At 43.2% G+C, this 18,007-nt stretch overlaps 2 protein-coding genes across 8 annotated transcripts in view; one reads left to right on the plus strand and one right to left on the minus strand.

Moving 5' to 3' along the window:
* Nucleotides 1-18,007, plus strand: part of PCNX2 (pecanex 2) — a 274,045-nt gene that overhangs the window by 29,853 nt on the left and 226,185 nt on the right. For all 7 annotated transcript variants that reach the window (XM_067025705.1, XM_067025704.1, XM_059053839.2 and 4 more), the window contains exons 5-7: nucleotides 2,429-3,706; nucleotides 15,974-16,121; nucleotides 16,247-16,392. In XM_067025705.1, the coding sequence (XP_066881806.1) occupies nucleotides 2,429-3,706; nucleotides 15,974-16,121; nucleotides 16,247-16,392 (1,572 nt within the window). The remainder of the gene's footprint in view (nucleotides 1-2,428; nucleotides 3,707-15,973; nucleotides 16,122-16,246; nucleotides 16,393-18,007) is intronic.
* On the minus strand, nucleotides 7,823-11,200 carry LOC131750841 (nuclear pore complex protein Nup153-like). Its single transcript, XM_067027411.1, is given in 7 exon segments — nucleotides 7,823-8,127; nucleotides 8,130-8,223; nucleotides 8,225-8,362; nucleotides 8,364-8,503; nucleotides 8,506-8,914; nucleotides 8,916-9,546; nucleotides 9,657-11,200. Coding segments are annotated over 7 exon segments (3,261 nt in total).

Below are 18,007 nucleotides of genomic sequence, written 5' to 3' on the forward strand. Positions count from 1 at the left end.
GGTTGGAGCATTTAATCCGTTCACGTTTAAGGTAATTATCGATATGTACGTTCCTATGACCATTTTCTTAATTGTTTGGGTTTGTTTTTGTAGGTCCTGTTCTTCTGTGTGTTTCCCACTTAGAGAAGTTCCTTTAGCATTTGTTGGAGAGCTGGTTTGGTGGTGCTGAATTCTCTTAGCTTTTGCTTGTCTGTAAAGCTTTTGATTCCTCCTTCGAATCTAAATGAGATCCTTGCTGGGTAGAGTAATGTTGGTTGTACGTCCTTCCCTTTCATCACTTTAAGTATATCATGCCACTCCCTTCTGGCTTGTAGAGTTTCTGCTGAGAAATCAGCTGTTAACCTTATGGGACTTCCCTTGTATGTCATTTGTCGTTTTTCCCTTGCTGCTTTCAACAATTTTTCTTTGTCTTTAATTTTTGCCAATTTGATTAACATGTGTCTCGGCATGTTTCTCCTTGGGTTTATCCTGTACGGGACTCGCTGCGCTTCCTCGACTTGGGTGGCTCTTTCCTTTCCCATGTTAGGGAAGTTTTCGACTATAACGTCTTCAAACATTTTCTCGGCTCCTTTCTCTCTCTCTTCTCCTTCTGGGATCCCTATAATGCGAATGTTGTTGCGTTTAATGTTGTCCCAGAGGTTTCTTAGGCTGTCTTCATTTCTTTTCATTCTTTTTTCTTTAGTCTGTTCCTCAGCAGTGAATTCCACCATTCTGTCTTCCAGGTCACTTATCTGTTCTTCTGCCTCAGTTATTCTGCTGTTGATTCCTTCTAGTGTCATTTTCATTTCAGTTATTGTATTGTTCATCTCTGTTTGTTTGTTCTTTAATTCTTCTAGGTCTTTGTTAAACATTTCTTGCATCTTCTCGATTTTTGCCTCCATTCTAATTCCGAGGTCCTGGATTATCTTCACTCTCATTATTCTGAATTCTTTTTCTGGACGGTTGCCTATCTGCACTTCATTTAGTTGTTCTTCTGGGGTTTTATCTTGTTCCTTCATCTGGTATATAGTCCTCTGCCTTTTCATCTTGTCTATCTTTCTGTGAATTCTGTTTTTGTTCCACAGGCTGCAGGACTGTAGCTTTTCTTGCTTCTGCTGTCTGCCCTCTGGTGGATGAGGCTATCTAAGAGGCTTGATGAGAGGCTCTGGTGGTGGGTAGAGCTGACTGTTACTGTGGTGGGCAGAGCTCAGTAAAACTTTATTCCACTTGCCTGTTGATGGTTGGGGCTGGGTTCCCTCCCTGTTGGTTGTTTTGCCTCAGGCAACCCAACACTGGAGCCTACCTGTGCTCTTTGCTGGGAGTAATGACAGACTCTGGAAGGGCTCACACAAAGGAGTACTTCCCTGAACTTCTGCTGCCACTGTCCTTGTCCCCAAGGTGAAACAGAGCCACCCCCCGCCTCTTCAAGAGACCTTCCAACACTAGCAGGTTGGTCTGGTTCAGTCTCCCCAGTCTCCCCAGTGCTCCTTCCTCTGGGTCCCGATGCACCTACTACTTTGAGTGTGCCCTCTAAGAGTGGGGTCTCTGTTTCCCCCAGTCCTGTCGAAGTCCTGCAATCAATTCCCACTAGGCTTCAAATTCTGATTCTCTAGGATTTCTTCCTCCCGTTGCCGGATCCCCAAGTTGGGAAGCCTGACGTGGGGCTCAGAACCTTCACTCCAGTGGGTGGACTTCTTTGGTATAAGTGTTTGCCAGTCTGTGAGTCACCCACCCAGCAGTTATGGGATTTGATTTTACTGTGATTGCGCCCCTCCTACCGTCTCATTGTGGCTTCTCCTTTGTCTTTGGATGTGGGGTATCTTTTTTGGTGAGTTCCGGTGTCTTCCTGTGGATGATTGTCCAGCAGCTAGTTGTGATTCTGGTGTTCTCCTAAGAGGGAGTGAGAACACGTCCTTCTACTCCGCCATCTTGGTTCCTCCTCCCATTTTATAGTCTTTTGATTGTTTTCAGAGGACTTAGAAAACAACTTTTGGAGGCCTGAATGAACCCCGTCCTTTCTCTGCATTGAAAAACTTCTGCTGAGTTCACATTATTATTAGCATAAAATCCAAGCTACTTTTGCTTGTCAAGCCTTATATATCAATGTTTTGGACCCTCCCTGCTTTGCTTTAGAGGGATTCAGTAACTTGCCCAGTGTAACATAGCTAGTAAATAGCAGCGCCAGGACCTTTCTGATTGCATATATGTTGTTTAAATCATACTAGTCTGCCTCCCAAGCCCACAAAAGAGGGAAAGCTACAAGCCTGAAGTATTTTTTAAATATAGAGATTTCAAGAACAATTTCACAGCGGAAGTGATATTTTTAGACTAAGCATCGAATCACATTTGTTGCTGGTGTTACTTTTAGTTTGTTATTATTCGGTCTTGTTCCATGACATTATTCGTCCATTCTGGATGTGAATCAAGTTGCTGTTGTTGTTGATTTCAGGTGTCACTGTGTCAGATGACCAACCCGTAGCCCCAGTGTCATCCACAGCACCTGGGATGAAAACGGAAAGCTTACCTGCTTCTGAAGGGCACGTGCCAGAAACCATGACCACGTCAGCAATAACAGTGAAACCAGTCGTGGCAGAAACTTGCATCAGTGATAAAGGGATGGAAAAAGGGGGCCAGGGGCAGCTTCCCTTCTGCCACAGATCCGAGGGCGGCTTGGTGGACAAAGAAGCCGTGAAGAGGGTGCCCTACCTGTCTTTGTCTCAATACGACTTACTGGAGACAGACGTTTCTTTCCAGCCATGGGGGAGTGAGAATTCCGTCCTGCTTGCGGAACCTGGGAATTATGTGTCCATCAGGGAACAGTTGCACAGGAAGTTGCCTCAGGGCAGCCTGAGCAGTAGCTGCCCTCAGTGTGCCACGGTCGTCGCCAGAGCTGGGCGGGAGCAGGTTTCCCGGCAGGTGGACCCACCCTTGAACCAGGATGTGGATGACTCAGATAATGAGGTCGCTGTCACCCTTATAGATACTTCTCAACCTGGAGACCCGCCGAGTCTGCGCGAGCCCGTTAAGATCGTCATCACCGTGAGCAGTGCGCCCAACTCCATGACAGACTTGGAAAGTTCTCTCCAGCTGAAGGTGGTTGGTGCTGAGGGAACTGGCTTCAAGTGGGATGCTGAGCCAGTTCCCCTGGGGGCCGCTGGTCCTGAGAAACAGATGAGAATTCCCGTCATCACCCTTGAGCTGTCTGAGGGTGGAGGAGGAGGCATGGTGTGTCCCGAAGGCAGTGGAAGTGACAGGACGCCGGAGAGATCGACGGTGGAGGCGTCTTCCAATCCGTGTTCTGGCTACGAATCTGGGGACGGGGGCGATGCCACACAGGACCACAGCCCTTCCCCAAGAGACCCCTGTACAGTCCCGTCACCCACGCCTGATGTGGTCTCCGAGTCTAAGGGGGGCATGGAAGTCCAGGCGAACCTTGACCCATCATCTTGTAGAACCAGCCAGGAAAAGAGACACTCCCAAGTCCTCAGCGTAGACAGCGGGACAGACGTCTTCTTGAGCAAAAGTTCCGCAGAAGTTATTAACGATAAAGAGCAAACCATGCCAACTTCCAAATCTGACCTGGAGGCCAAGGAAGGACAAATACCCAATGAATCCAACTTCCTGGAATTTGTCTCCCTGTTAGAATCCATTAATACTTCCAAGGTGGTGGTATCCAACCAAAGGAGTGAGCCAGCCGAGCAGAGCAAAGACAGTGGGCTTCCTGGAGGTACGGCTCCCCCTCAGTTCTGTCCTGACAAAGCACTGCCTCTCTCTGTCGTTGGCCTTCTGTGATTTGATTTTGCAAACAGCGGGACAGCTGTTGTGTAATAGTTCGGTGCCTGGCGTCGTCACTGGTATTTGCTGAGTGCATCAAAGCTGAGCTGTGTGATGACCCTGGATTAAACCTGGCTTATTCCACCAGGAAATTTAAGGCATAGTAATGAAGATTTGGCTTCCCCAGAAGGCAAGAATGTTTATTTGTAATGAAATGAGCAGTTACATATATATATATATCTTTAGTGGTACGCGGGCCTCTCACTGCTTTGGTCTTTCCCACCGCAGAGCACAGGCTGCGGCCGCACAGGCTTAGCGACCATGGCTCACGGGCCCAGCCGCTCTGCGTCATGTGGGATCTTCCCAAACCGGGGCACGAACCCGTGTCCCCTGCAATAAGACTTTTTAAAAAATAAATTCAAAAAAATAAAGGTATGAAAAAGATAGAATAGATGCATTCTGGGAAAGCCAATTGTAAAGCAAATTTCTGTGAAAGGAATCCACTTTTCTGTTCAATTCCATTATATAATCCTCTGTGCTGAATTCTCTAATTATTCCAAGTTGTTAACATAATTATAACAAACACACAGCTCTTAATTTACGCCGGCACCATCCTAAGCACTTTATAGAAATTAAAAGTGACCATCGGGTGATCATCAGTGGTGGTTTGTCCAAAAAGGCCCTCATTAACATGTGTTTTGCCAACATAATTACATTAATAACGCTGCCTTTCACTCTCAAAAGGGTTCCCAGTTTGAGCAATATCTTATACAGTTAGTCTCACTTTCACTCATCTACTCTTCATGTAACCTTGCGTTATGGGTCCTGTTATCATTCCTTTTTTGCAACTGGTTTTCAAGTTAGTCTAGTAAGTCTACAGCTGAGCTTTGATTCCAAGCAGTCTGGCTACAGAGTCAGCACTCAAAAATAATCAACTATATTTCCTGTATGAATAGAAGATTCATTCTCTTAATATCTCTGTGCTCAGTTTCCTCCCTGGCAAAGGACGTTACTGGACTAGAGTTTTTTTTTTTTTTTTTTTTTTTTTTTTGTGGCTACTCCGCATGGCTTGTGGAATCTTAGTTCCCGACCAGGGATTGAACCTGGGGCCAAGAGAGTGAAAGCGCTGAGTCCTAACCACTGGACTGCCAGGGAAGTCCCATGGACTAGAGTGTTTACAAAGTCTTTTAACTTTATTTATTTATTTTTAATTAATTAATTAATTATATTTTTGGCTGCGTTGGGTCTTCGTTGCTGCATGCGGGCTTTCCCTAGTTGCATCAAGCGGGCACTACTCTTCGTTGCAGTGTGCAGGCTTCTCAGTGCGGTGGCTTCTTTTGTTGCGGAGCACGGGCTCTAGGCTCGCAGGCTTCAGTAGTTGTGGCATGTGGGCCCACTAGTTGTGGCGAGCAGGCTTAGTTGTTCCATGGCATGTGGGATCTTCCTGGACCAGGGCTCGAACCCGTGTCCCCTGCATTGATAGGTGGATTCTTAACCACTACGCCACCAGGGAAGTCCCAGTGTTTTAAGTTTAAATGTCCGTACTTCTTTGATTTTTGAGTACATCATTTCTGCCTAGATCTCTGAGAGCGTATCTATACGGTAGAATTGCTTGCAGGAAGTTGTGGTTCACATGGCAGTAGCCTATCTTTGTGCTGTGATTGTCCCTTTGCTGCTGCCCGTTCTCTGCTCTTTGGGCCAGTCAGGGGGACCCTTTGGCTCTATGCAGGCAGCTCCCAGTGATTTGCTCTTTTTTCTTTTGTCTTTCTGGTGCTCTACCAAAAGGCTTGCCCTGCTTGTGGGTCAGTCCACTCTTGCCTAAAAATTCATTAAGTCTGAATATTTAAATTATGTAAAGTGAATGCATTCTCCTCGTTACTATGTCTGTGTATCCAAGATTTTGCATATGGAGTAACAAGAACAGGAAAGACTGAGCTAAACTTTATAACAGACTCACGCAGTAGAAGAAAGCATTGGTTACTCTGAGATACTAGACACTTTCTGATACAAGATTTGGATGCTCACCCTCTAATTCATATAAAGATTCATGCATCTAGACCAGCACTGTCTAATAGAACTTTCCGCAGTGATGGATAAGGAATTATCCCGTATCTGCCGTCCAGGACAGCAGGCACTGGCCACATGTAGCTGTTAAATACTTGGAAGGGGAATTGTGCCGCTGAGAAATGGAATTTTTAATTTTATTGAATTTTACTTCATTTAAGTAGGCACATGTGGCTCCTGGCTACTGTATTAGGTAATGCTGGTCTGGATGATGTGTTTCTTTCCGGGAAGCTGTGTGTGGGGAGGACAGAGCTCTGGTTTTGGAACTTGACAGCCCAGGGGCCACATTTTGGGTTTGCAGTCCAGCGAGGTGAGCTTGGACAACTCACCATATCCATTTAGTCACGGTAGCTTCAGTAAAGCAGGAGTCATAATACCTTACAGATTTCCTGTGATGATTCAGTTAAGAAAATATGTGAAAAGTCTTGCTACTTGATCAATTTCAGCCTTCTATTCTGATTTTCCCCTCAGGCTATATGTGAGGTTTATTTGGTCTGTCTACTTAAGTTTCTGCTCTTAAACTTTTCAGCCAACCACGTTCAATCAGAACAGAGTTGAGTTGGAAACCTAGGGGGTGTGCAAAGAGATGTGGATGCTATGAGGTTGTCTATGAAAAGGAACAGGCTTGGTTGTCGGGAACTTGCAGGTACAACAGGGAGGGAGGAGTTGGAGTGGATCATATACCTATTCCAGCAAGGAACAGAGTTTTTTTTTTTAATTTAATATTTTTTTTAAACTTCATAATTTTTTTATTGATGGCATTTATCCCACGGTTTAACATGTTAATTATACTGTAATAAACATGGCTTTAATATTAAACTTTTCCTTATTATCCAAAGTCACCACAGTCCATTTCAGTAAATATAAAAATATATGCTTAATACTTTGTACAATACTGGTTTTTGGTCCAAACAAAAACTGGATCAGAAAAGCCAATAAGCTCACTTTAAGAATCCCCAATTTTTTTTTTAAAGATTTCCAAATGGATTTAGGCAACTTTGAATCATGGGATTTACATAATAAAATCTGAGACAAGACTAAACAGCAAAAAAACCTTTCTAACACAAAATTAAAATTTCAAGGTCACAGATTTATGTTATGCCAAAAAAGTACAGAAACAAAACTGTCTTTACAGAAGTTTCATAATAAAATAATGAAAAAGGCAAGACAGGTGATAGTCAGAAGAATGCCAATATAGAAATGGCATATAATTATTAAGTGGAGAACGAACTGGATCTCACAAGTCCTTAGCATGGACCATTCTTTAATCAGGCTTCCTCTATCAGAAAAGTGTAGTGTACAATACACCCAAATCACTTCACACATACACCAGCACAAACTCAATGTAGAAACCATTTGTTTCAGCATCCTCTAATCTATACAGAATTCCTCAGATATAATGACAGTTTCAATGTGTTCCATAAAACGCATGTCAAGGCACATGGTGGTGCAGACAGTGAGGTTGTGTACAAAGCCGTTCTCTTGAGCGGGCTTGATCCCTGGGTTCAGCCAGCCTATGCCAAACCAGTGAATAATTTGCTGGATCATAAAACATTTTTGCTGAAGAATCAGTCACCAGTCTAGCTATTATTTTTTTAAAAGGGAGTGGGAGAGGTGAAGTTGGGGCTCCTGTAAAGAAAGAAGGAGGAAAATTCCAAAATTAAAGATCTGACTTTAGATAACCCAGCACATAGTACAATCCAGAATCTGAAAGTAGGGCACCAGCTGTTGTTAAAACAGTGTGTATAACACCATCAAGACCTTTATTTCCTGCGTCGAACAGCAGTCTTTATCTTGAGACCAGAAACTGAAGTTCCAGAAGAAGAGAATGAGTTTTTCCCATTTGACCCCACAGTAAACGCTGCTGGAGAGTGGCTAAATTGAAAGCCCCTCGAGGGAGAGGGCTGGGCTGAGGCTGCAGGTGTGCTGGCATTTGCTCGGAACGTGAACACTCCTGATGGATCATTGTTTGTGAAGTTGAAATTTGTAGCGCTGCTGCCACTGTTCACTGTCGGCTTTTTTCCCAAAAAAGCTGTTTCTCTTCTGTCCTTCCCAGAACAGACGAGGCAGGTGGCGGGGGGGCAGGGTCTGCGCTGCCAAAAGGGAACCCTCCTTTGGAGGCAGGGGATTCTTCTTTTTCTGCTTCTGACGTCTGACACGTGAAGGGAGCCACTGAGGTGATCTTGGTGTCCGTGGTTCCAAAACTGAAGCTGCTCTGGCTCTCAGAGGTCGCTGTGGTGTCAGCAGCAGCAGGGGGAGGGTTAATGACACCTGAACGAAAGCTAAAGCCTGCAGATGAAGCTTTAGGCGGTTCTTCTTTTCTTGCTGCCCAAGACTAGACACCCCAAACTGAAATGGAGCTAAAGAAGGCGGATTGCTTAAACCAGAAGCAAGTCCAATCTTAGAAGTTATTATCATTTTTACTATCTTTTTTAACTTCTTCAGGTTTAGAATCAGATGAAACTCCAAATTTAAAATCTCCTGTTGGTTTAAAAAATTTAAAGCCTTCACTCAGAGGGGTTACAGACCCAGAGTCTAATGACACACGCTATTCTGAAAACTCCTTGATCTCCAAATTTAAAATTTCCAGTGTTTGTTAAAGTCTGAGAAGGCCCAGAAGAGGATGATGGGATACCAAATTTGAAGGATGAGGTTGCTAGGTTCGAAGATGAGGAAGATGGGCTGAAAAGCCTGTAAACTCAGACTTTGTGCCTGGCTTTGCACTGTCCCATGCTGCGCATTTCGTAGGAGCTGCTTTATTGTCCTCTAGGCACACTTCACAGTCCCAGCTTCCCTCAGGTTTCTTGAACTTGTCCAATCCTAGGCAGCCTCCAGGCAACAGAGAGACAGAGGCAGTGCTGCTACTTGAAGCAGGTACTGAACTTCCTGGTTTCTGAGACATACAGGACACACATTTATTGTCTTCTGCATTATTAGAAACACAGCACACTGGACACTCCCAAGATCCCACGGGCCTTTTGAATTTATCTGTAAATCCTAAGGCACCAGTGGTCACAGTGCAGCTGGAGGAGGAGGCAGCCACAGTAACAGCGCTTTCTGAAGCCACCGGCAACGTAAGGACTCGCTTTACACCAGTTCAGCACTGGTTTTGGTGTTTCACAAGCTACACATTTTATCGCGTCAGGTTCATTTTGCACTAAACAGGTATCGCAATCCCAGGTTCCTACTGCTGGTTTCAGTCTGTCTCCAAAGCCTGTCTCTGGTGCAGAACCAGCTGGTTTGCCACTTTTGCTTGGTGTCCCAGTTCCCGTCTGCTTAGCAGTATCTTTTGGTGGCAGTTTTGCTGCTTGACAGGCTACACATTTGCTGTCTGTAACTTTGTTCTGGAGTAGACAGGTATCACAGTGCCACGATGACCCAGCTTTTAAACTTTCCCCAAACCCAGTTCCACTAGAAGAAAAGCTACTTATTGCTGATCTTGAATAAACTTCCAGGCTTGTGGTGGTAGGTTGAGCAGCAAGAGAATCTGCCTTTGGTGATATGAAACCAGGGTTCTTCAGAACATCTAGGACACTTCCTTCTTTAAGGGTTTTTGCAGGTTTGAAAGGGCCCTTGCAGTCTTCATCTGGTTTCTTCTTACAGCTTGGACTATTCACTGCAGTGATATCTTGAGCTGAACTCCTTGTAAGTGGCTCTGAGCCACTACTAGGGCCATAACGTTCTGCTGTCTTTGCCGCGGGCACACTAAATGTAAATCCAATTGTGGGACATAAAAACGTCCAACTTTTCTAGATTAAAGTCAATTCAAGAGACATGTTAACTAAATTCAGTATGACTTAGATTAGTCCTAATTGTAACAGGATAGATGGCGGAGGTATAGTACACCTGCCTCAGTAGATTTTATGATTGGAGATGAAAATCTAAGCAAGGGGCTGCCAGTGCTGTTTGGAGAGGTCATCACAGAAGAACTAAAGCTGAAGGTAGGCAGTGAAGAACCGGCGATGGGTAGAGAGGTATTCGGTAATACCGGGACTTCCATTTCCTCCTCCTCTTGAGGGTCAGATGCCACAAAGCGCCTCCTCTCTCGCCTCATCTTCCCACCTCCACCACCTACTCCAGAAGACAAACCATTGGCTGCAGACACACTGAAATCTGTGTAAGAAAAGCCACTCTCTCGTGGTTGTCTGTTTTGTCCTGGTGTCATATTGTTTTCATATCCAGTACTGTGCTTTTTATCTATTCTTTGATTAGTCTTCCTTAATTCACCAGATGGGGTCTGAGCTGGTTTAAAATAAACAGTTCGATTTGCTGCTCTGGAAACTGGCTTTGGAATCAAGAATCTCTGAACAGTGGGGCGTTGAGAGTCCGCCTTTTCCCTTCTGGCCTGAAACTCTGTGGTGATATCTATCCCACTCCTATCAAGGGGGGAATTCAGAGAAGAAAAAACAGATGGAATTCTTTTTGCATCCAGTAGAGGGCTTGACATCTTCTCTAAAGACCGCAGTATCCTCTGAGCTGTTAAACTAGTCACACCGTAGGATTGTGTGTTCAGTTGCATAGCTTTCATCTGTCTTCTGACTGGTGCCTGATAGGGTGTGTTTTGTAGTTTAGACTGTCTTCCAGCAGCTGCTGCCCCACCATATGTCGTTTTTCCAGGGCAAAAAGGAGAATGTGCAAGCTGACTTGCTTTAGGAACTGAAGAAGTCCCAAGTGAAGGAGAAAGTGTTCCAAAGACAGGCAAATTGAATGCTGCTTTTTCTGAGCTGGTGGCAGTGTGCTGTGAGAGTGAATGAGCACGCAGAGGTGGCACTGAAGTGTTCTTTGAAGCAGCGATATCTTTGTGAGAAGCTCTTGAAGAAGAACCGCTGGTGGTTGAGATGTTATCGTCATCATGCTGAGAGGTAGCATCGTGAATTTCCTTTCCGAGGGAAAATCCGGAACTGCCAGTTGGGAATGCCGAAGATGTGGAGGGCTGACAGTGTAACGCAGGAGGTCCCAACGTGGAGGAGTTCAGATGGCCCCGGTGGAGAGAAGGCCTTGTTAATGCAGCTGGATGATCTGAAGCAGTACTAGTTGCTGCGGGTTCTTCTGTATCCCTGACTGGTGGCTCAGGAGGGACTCTCCTATCACGAAAGGGAGGGTTCTCCTCACCAGCATGTATCATGTGGTCATCTTCCCTGTTTTCCGGGCACTGTGCCACCTCTCTGGTGCCCGCCGGGCAGCTACATACACCTTCATTCTTGCGGAAGTATCTTTGTAGCCATCCCGGCACAATATTCTGGACAGATTCTGTAACCCTGCTGAGAATGCCCTGCTGCTGTTGTCGCCCCTGCTGGTAAGGTTTAAGTGGCCCCTGGTGGCCACGCCGAGTCCGGATCTTGCCGCCCCCGCCACCTCCTATGCCTCCAGCTGCCGAGGCCATGGCGTGAGCCTCCGGGGCTTCCCGCTCCGGGGCGGGAGAGGCAGAGTCGGCCTTAGAGCCCCCCCGCCCCCCCTCCCCGCTCCCGCCGCAGCCCCAAAGTACGCACGAGCCGCCCCCACAGCCGGGCACAGGCACACCGGGAATCGCGGGTCTGCGAGCAGGAGCTGAGAGAGAAGGAGCGCTGGCGGCAGGGAAGGGGGTGGCGGCGACAGAGGCCGAGGACCTAGCTCCGGTCTGGCAGCCTCCCGCGGACCCCCGCCTCTGTTATGTCACCGTCTCTATGGAGATTCCCCGGCAGAGGACAGTGCGAGGGGCGCCAGGCGCTGTTTACGCCTAACTTGACCGCCGGCTGATCTAAATTGAATTTTTAAAAATTACCAAACATTTGCTCTTCTTATTGTCGTGGGAATTACTCTCCTCCCTCCTCCTTTTTAAAATTGAAATACAGTTGATTTACAATATTATATTTATTTCTGGTATCTTAACAGTGATTTATAAGTTTTAAAGATTGTACTTCATTTAAAGTTATTATAAAATATTGGCTATATTCCCTGTGCTTTACAATATATCCTTGTAGCTTATTTATTGCAAACATAGTCGTTTGTACCTCTTAACCCCCTACCCCTGTCTTGCCCTTCCCCCCTTCCCTCTCCCCACTGGTAACCGCTAGTTTGTTCTCTATATCTGTGAGTCTGTTTCTGTTTTGTTATATTCACTAGTTTTATTTTTTAGATTCCACATATATGTGATAACATACAGTATTTGTCTTTCTCTGTCTGACTTATTTCACTAAGCATAATAACTACACGTCCATCCATTTTGTTGCAAATGGCAAAATTTCATTCCTTTTTGTGGCTGAGTAGTATTCCATTGTAAATATCTATACCACATCTTCTTTATCCATTCACCTGTAGATGGACACTTTGGTTGCGTACATATGTTGGCTATTGTAGACACCGATGCTGTGAATACCTTTTCAAATTAGTGTTTTTGTTTTCTTCAGATATATACCCAGGAGTGGAATTGCTGGATCGTATGATGGTTCTGTTTTCAGTTTTTTGAGGAATTTCCATACTGTTCTCCATAGTGGCTGTACCAGTTTACATTACCACCAACAATTACTAGGGTTCCCTTGTCTCCATATCCTCACCAACGTGTATTATTTGTAGACTTTTTGATGATGGCCATTCTGACAGGTGTGAGGTAACGTCTCATTGTGGTTTTGATTTGCATTTGTCTGATGATTAGCAATGTTGAGCATCTTTTCATGTGCCTGTTGGCCATCTTTATGTCTTCTTTAGAAAAATGTCTATTCATGTCTTCTGCCCATTGTTTTAATCCGGTTGATTTGTTTTCCTGATATTGATTTGTATGAACTGTTTATATATTTTGGATATTAAATCCTTATTGGTCATATTATTTGCAAATATTTTCTCCCAATCATTAGGTTGTCTGTTTGTTTTGACAATGGTTTCCTTTGCTGTATAAAAGCTTTTTTTTTTTTAATACGAAAGCTTTTAATTTTAATTCGTTCCATTTGTTTTTGCTTCCTTTGCCTTAGGAAACAGATGCAAACAATAATACTAAGATTTACGTCAAAGAGTGTTCTGCCTATGTTTTCTTCTGGGAGTTTTTTGTTTTTTGATCTTGCATTTAGGTCTTTAATCCATTTTGAGCTTATTTTTGCATATGGTGTGAAGAAATGTTGTAATCTTTTTCTTTTACATGTAGTTGTCCAGATCTCTCTATGGTCCTCTTTTTTTAAAAAAAATAAATTTATTTATTTATTTTTGGCTACATTGGGTCTCTGTTGCTGCGCGGGGGCTTCCTCTAGTTTCAGTGAGCGGGGGCTACTCTTGGTTGTGGTGTGCGGGCTTCTCATTGCAGTGGCTTCTCTTGTTGCGGAGCATGGGCTCTAGGCATATGGGCTCAGTAGTTTTGGCTCGCGGGCTCTAGAGCGCAGGCTCAGTAGTTGTGGTGCATGGGCTTAGTTGCTCTGCGGCATGTGGGATCTTCCCGGGCCAGGGCTCGAACCTATGTCCCCTGCGTTGGCAGGGGGATTCTTAACCACTGTGCCACCAGGGAAGCCCTGTATGGTGCTCTTATTTCCAACCCAGGTCATCTCCACAAAGGCTTTTAGATTATCTTTAGGTCTTCGGGATATTCTAGAATTTGAGGTTATGGAAAACCACACCCTTATCAACAGCCTTTAAAGCCATGTTTTTGTTTTCTTGAGATACAGCTTTATTTTACTTTGTGGAAGTCAACAAAGACTGCTCCAGTGAGAAGAAGTAAGGCTATTATTCAGAGCTTGCTACAGGGAGAGTCAGCTACCAGCATTTTGGCAGTGACTCCAAGGCAGGCAGAGGAGTGGGAAAGCTCTGTAGTGCAAGAAAGGAAGGCTTTGGGTGTGATTGCAGGCTGTTGGCCTGGGGAAGCTGGAGGTGGGGTAATTAGAGCAGCCTATGTGATTGGTTAGGGGAGCGTATTTGGCTCCTTCTGATTGGTTGGATTTCTCTGGTTGGAATCAGGGGCAAAAATTAGGGAAGCTCTGTTATTATTCAAGTCCTGGACATTTGGGACTGATGGTTATAGATGGGTTATTGTTTGGCTTTCTGAGCTGTTTGCTAGAAATAGTGCTCTGATTTCCTATAGGTCTGACTTGTACATAGTGTATTGGTTTCCTGGCTGGTTACTGTAGATTATGGGTTGGTTTTCTGGGCTGGTTGCTGTAGATTGTAGGTCAGCGTTCTGTATTTATATGTATTGTCTGGCTATTATCCATTTGTATATTCAGTTTCTTCTAGACTTTCTAAGGAAATAATCATGATGCACGTGAAGATGATTATTGAAGAATTATGTGTAGTATAGAAAAATTGAAAGACTCTAAATTTATAACAGTCAGGGTCTAGTTTAATAAGTCATACTTTTAAATGTAGTATATACTTCAATTTTTGCCTAATGTAGAAGAATATCTCATGTAATTAAAAATTTATAATACTTTAAGATATAGAGCAGCTATAAAATGTTTGTTTTCTAACTGTTCTATTTAGTTTAGTAAACTATATTATATTAATGTAATATTATATAAGTTCCATTTTTAGATGATGTAGAAGAATATCTAATGTCATTAAATATTTACAATACTTTAAGTCAAATAGAACAGTTATAAATCAACATCTGTATTATGACTTAAGTTTCGAAAAAAAAAATGATGCCTAGAAAAAAAATACTGGTATGCTATGTCATATTGGCTCCTGTATCAGCATGGTGGGGTTAAGAGTAATTTAAGATTTTTTTCTATTTCTCTAGTTTTAAATTACATGGCATTCGTGTGTACTATTTTTTAGAAACAGAAAATTCTTTTAAACGTGTATTTTTAAAGGGAAAAAGAAAAAAAATAACCCATAAGTTGATATATGTTATGTGCCCACTTAAGGGAAGGAGAGACTAAGGTATTAAAAGCGACGTGAATGGATGAGTCCACATACATGTAGTGTCAGAAGGTAGAGCTGTCTAAACCTGCCTCCCTGCAGTTGTTACGCGACGTGATCACTGGCTAAAGCTATTTGTTATGATAGCACTTTCTCACAAACGTGTTTCTTGAAAACTGAAAACTTCTATCCTGACAAGCTGTCAAATGAAAGGCAAACATTTTTGTACCAAAGAAATTCTAATCATGTCACAGATACACTGGGAATATTTATCTTCAGGACTCACTTGGAAGCCAGCAGTGTTTCTCTAAGTACTTCAAGTCCAAGGATGAAGAACTTTGTTGTATATATGATGATGTGATTTAGACCCCACTTCCCCTTTTGAGACAGATCTTGGTGGGCTTACTGAATGGCATGTCTTGAAAGAGCCTGTAGGTTCAAACCACTCAATCGTGTTCTTCTCTCAGGCAAAAATGTATGCAGAAGAAGATAGCTATTGGCATCTTTGGTCATGGGAATACAGAGGACATTGTGAGCTTAAAAGTGGCCATTGGGTGTGTCTTTAGATAAGGACGGCTGACCCTCAGGAGTCATTCCACTTTGCATAATGGTGTAAACTAAGACCCTTGTTTTGGTCCATTGTTTAAAGAGGATTCTAAAAATTCAAAAACCCCATATATACCTATTGATCTTGGAATTCTAATTCATCTTAAAATATTCTCAGGGTAAGGAGTAGGCATAGTATCTCCCTGAGTCCTCCATAGTGCCAAGGTTTGGTTCAAAGTCAGGTCTACTTAATGAGCATCTACTTTATGAAGAGGCCAATTCTACCTTCAGCTTGAAAATTTAGATTTTGAGAATGAGTGAGAAGGAAAGACTGATAAGGTTTTAAAATGCAAAATGAGACTTTACTCCAAAATCGCCAGGGTATTTATGCAATTTTTTTCATCGATGCTGTTCATGTATGAGTTATGAACGTTTCAGGACTAAGTTAGCCAAAAGGGTGATGTTCAACTGGGTAAGCCAGTGGTTACTGGAGTATTATAAGGGAGTCCTTGAATCCATATGTAAAGTGATGGTATTTGTAGATGTTTAAATAACATGTCTCTGACACATGCACACTTCTGTTTTTCAAAAATATTTAGGTACTTTCATAATTAGTCAAATGAAAATTTATTTAAATAAAATTAATTGACTTAAAATGTACTGATTCTGAATTCATAGGAGCTATTTAGATTTTCTATCTATTCTTGCTTCAGTTTTGGTCACTTGTTTCCAAGTAATTTCACCTTAGTTTCTTATTTAGTATTATGTTAACACATAAAGCAATGTTTTTCAGATAACTGTTCCCAGGAGAAGAAGGAGGAAATCCTAGAAAGTGAGAAACCCAGTGGACCCAATGCCAAGCAAGGAAAATCAGACATGCAAAGTCAAGAGCACACCAGCACCAGCCCCGGGCTCACTGAGCCTGCCAAGATCCCGACTCTGTAAGGATAACTTACTTATATAGCTTTATGCTGGTGCAGCCTCATTTACTGGCTGCTGCTTTTAATGCTTTGTTAAGGGTAAGGAGGCGTTCCACATTGTTTTTGAAATTTTTATATATGTTAAGTTTCCAGGGCAATAGACAAAGGCAGATAATCTACAGGGTAACTTCCCAACAAGACAGTTCTGTGTTGCAAGTCATCAGTGGGCCTGAAACATCTGTGCAAGATGAGATGTCTGTGGATGCGATGCATGTCTTTATTGATGAACATGGTAAGTTTTTAGAGCTCTTGACTCATGACATAGAAGGGGGGAAGGCTGGCAGCTTTCTCGAGGTCCCATGTGGTCTCTTAGCCTGAGGACAGGTTTCCTATGTATCTAAAAGTAGAGTGGTCCTACGAGATCTTTCCTAAACTGAAATGGTGTAAAGCAAAGAGGCAGTTAGCTAAGGATGCAAAAAAGACATCAATATAAGACACAGATGGTCCTAATTCAAAGCCATGGCAGCTTGGTGCTGAGATAGTGGGTATAGTTCCTGGGGAGGGAGCTTGGTGATGCTACTCTTATTGCTTCGGGTGTGCGCTGGCTGTGTAAGTCACTGCAAAACAAACGCTGAATGTTCTTTTCACTTTTAGCCTTTTAGAAGCAGAAAAAATTTTCGGATTTCTTTCAGTTAGCAAAAACATGTACTAAGGTAGGTGTTTTGTAAAACATGAGGTGGTGTAAGGCGAACTTAAAAAAAGCGGGGGATACCTGTACTAGACTGGAACAGGAAGGCTTAGTTCTGCTTGCTCCCACATAATGTTCTTAGAACAGAGTGTGTGCCCTCCTGCCTCAGGGCCTTTGCACATACCGTGTCCCTGTGCCCACATTGTGCCATTTATCCTTCAGACCTCAATTCTAAAGAAAGTTCTTCGGGAAATCCTTTCCTGGATTTCCCAGGTTTAATCAGGTTCCTGTGCTCTGTTGCTTTGCTAACACCCTATCTTTTTCCTTCTTTGAGACTGTTACAGCTTCTAATTGTTTATTGACTTACAATAATTTGATTAGTGACATTTTCTCCCTCACAGCTGTAAACTTTGGGAAGGTAATGCCCAGCACCTAAGAAATATTCATTAGATATATGTTGAAAATCTGACCTTGATATATTTTTAATACCTTGTTATAAACAAGATTTTTAAAAGTAATAGAAAGGAAGGATGGAAGGAAAGAAACAAAAGAAAGAAGAGAGAGAAAGAAGGAAAGGAAGGAAGAACCATTAAATGGCAAATTCAAGGTTCCTGAGATAAGGGGTATAGGTCTTAGTTTTTATAGGTCGGGTCTTGGGTTAAGTCCCTTCTAGATCAAGGTAAACTTATTATTCTTTTCTCACGAGGATCCTGGTTTGGATAATAAATGATATATTACCCTCTCTATATAGATCAGTAGTTTATAGTTTGAAGTGCTTTTGCATCTGCAGAAATACAAAGAGACTTTTACATTATGAAGAACAACATTAGCACTTCTATCAAAGCCTCCAGAGGGGCCGTGGTTGTCATCGTGAATGTTTCTTCTGGGGGTACAACCTTGAAGTTGAGGTCCAGCACTGCAGACTCCGTTGCAGCTGCTCATGACAGACGAGTTTAATTATGCTTCCCTGTCACCTGAAGAAAGTACGCCTAAAACCTCTTCTGGGGAGAGAGCGTTTACATTTACAAAGTGAACTGATTTTCACACCTCAGAACCCTGAACCACTTTAGCAGGCTAATTTAACTCCACAAATTAATTCCATCTCTTTCTTTTCCTCATTACCAGGCTGACATACCAGTCAGCAGCTGTGCCAATGCTCATCTGCTAATTCAAAGTTTGGGATGGCCCCTCGTGGTCCACCGATCAAAACCACACACTT

Source organism: Kogia breviceps, chromosome 2 (assembly GCF_026419965.1).
Source record: "Kogia breviceps isolate mKogBre1 chromosome 2, mKogBre1 haplotype 1, whole genome shotgun sequence".
Classification (NCBI taxonomy): domain Eukaryota; kingdom Metazoa; phylum Chordata; class Mammalia; order Artiodactyla; family Physeteridae; genus Kogia; species Kogia breviceps.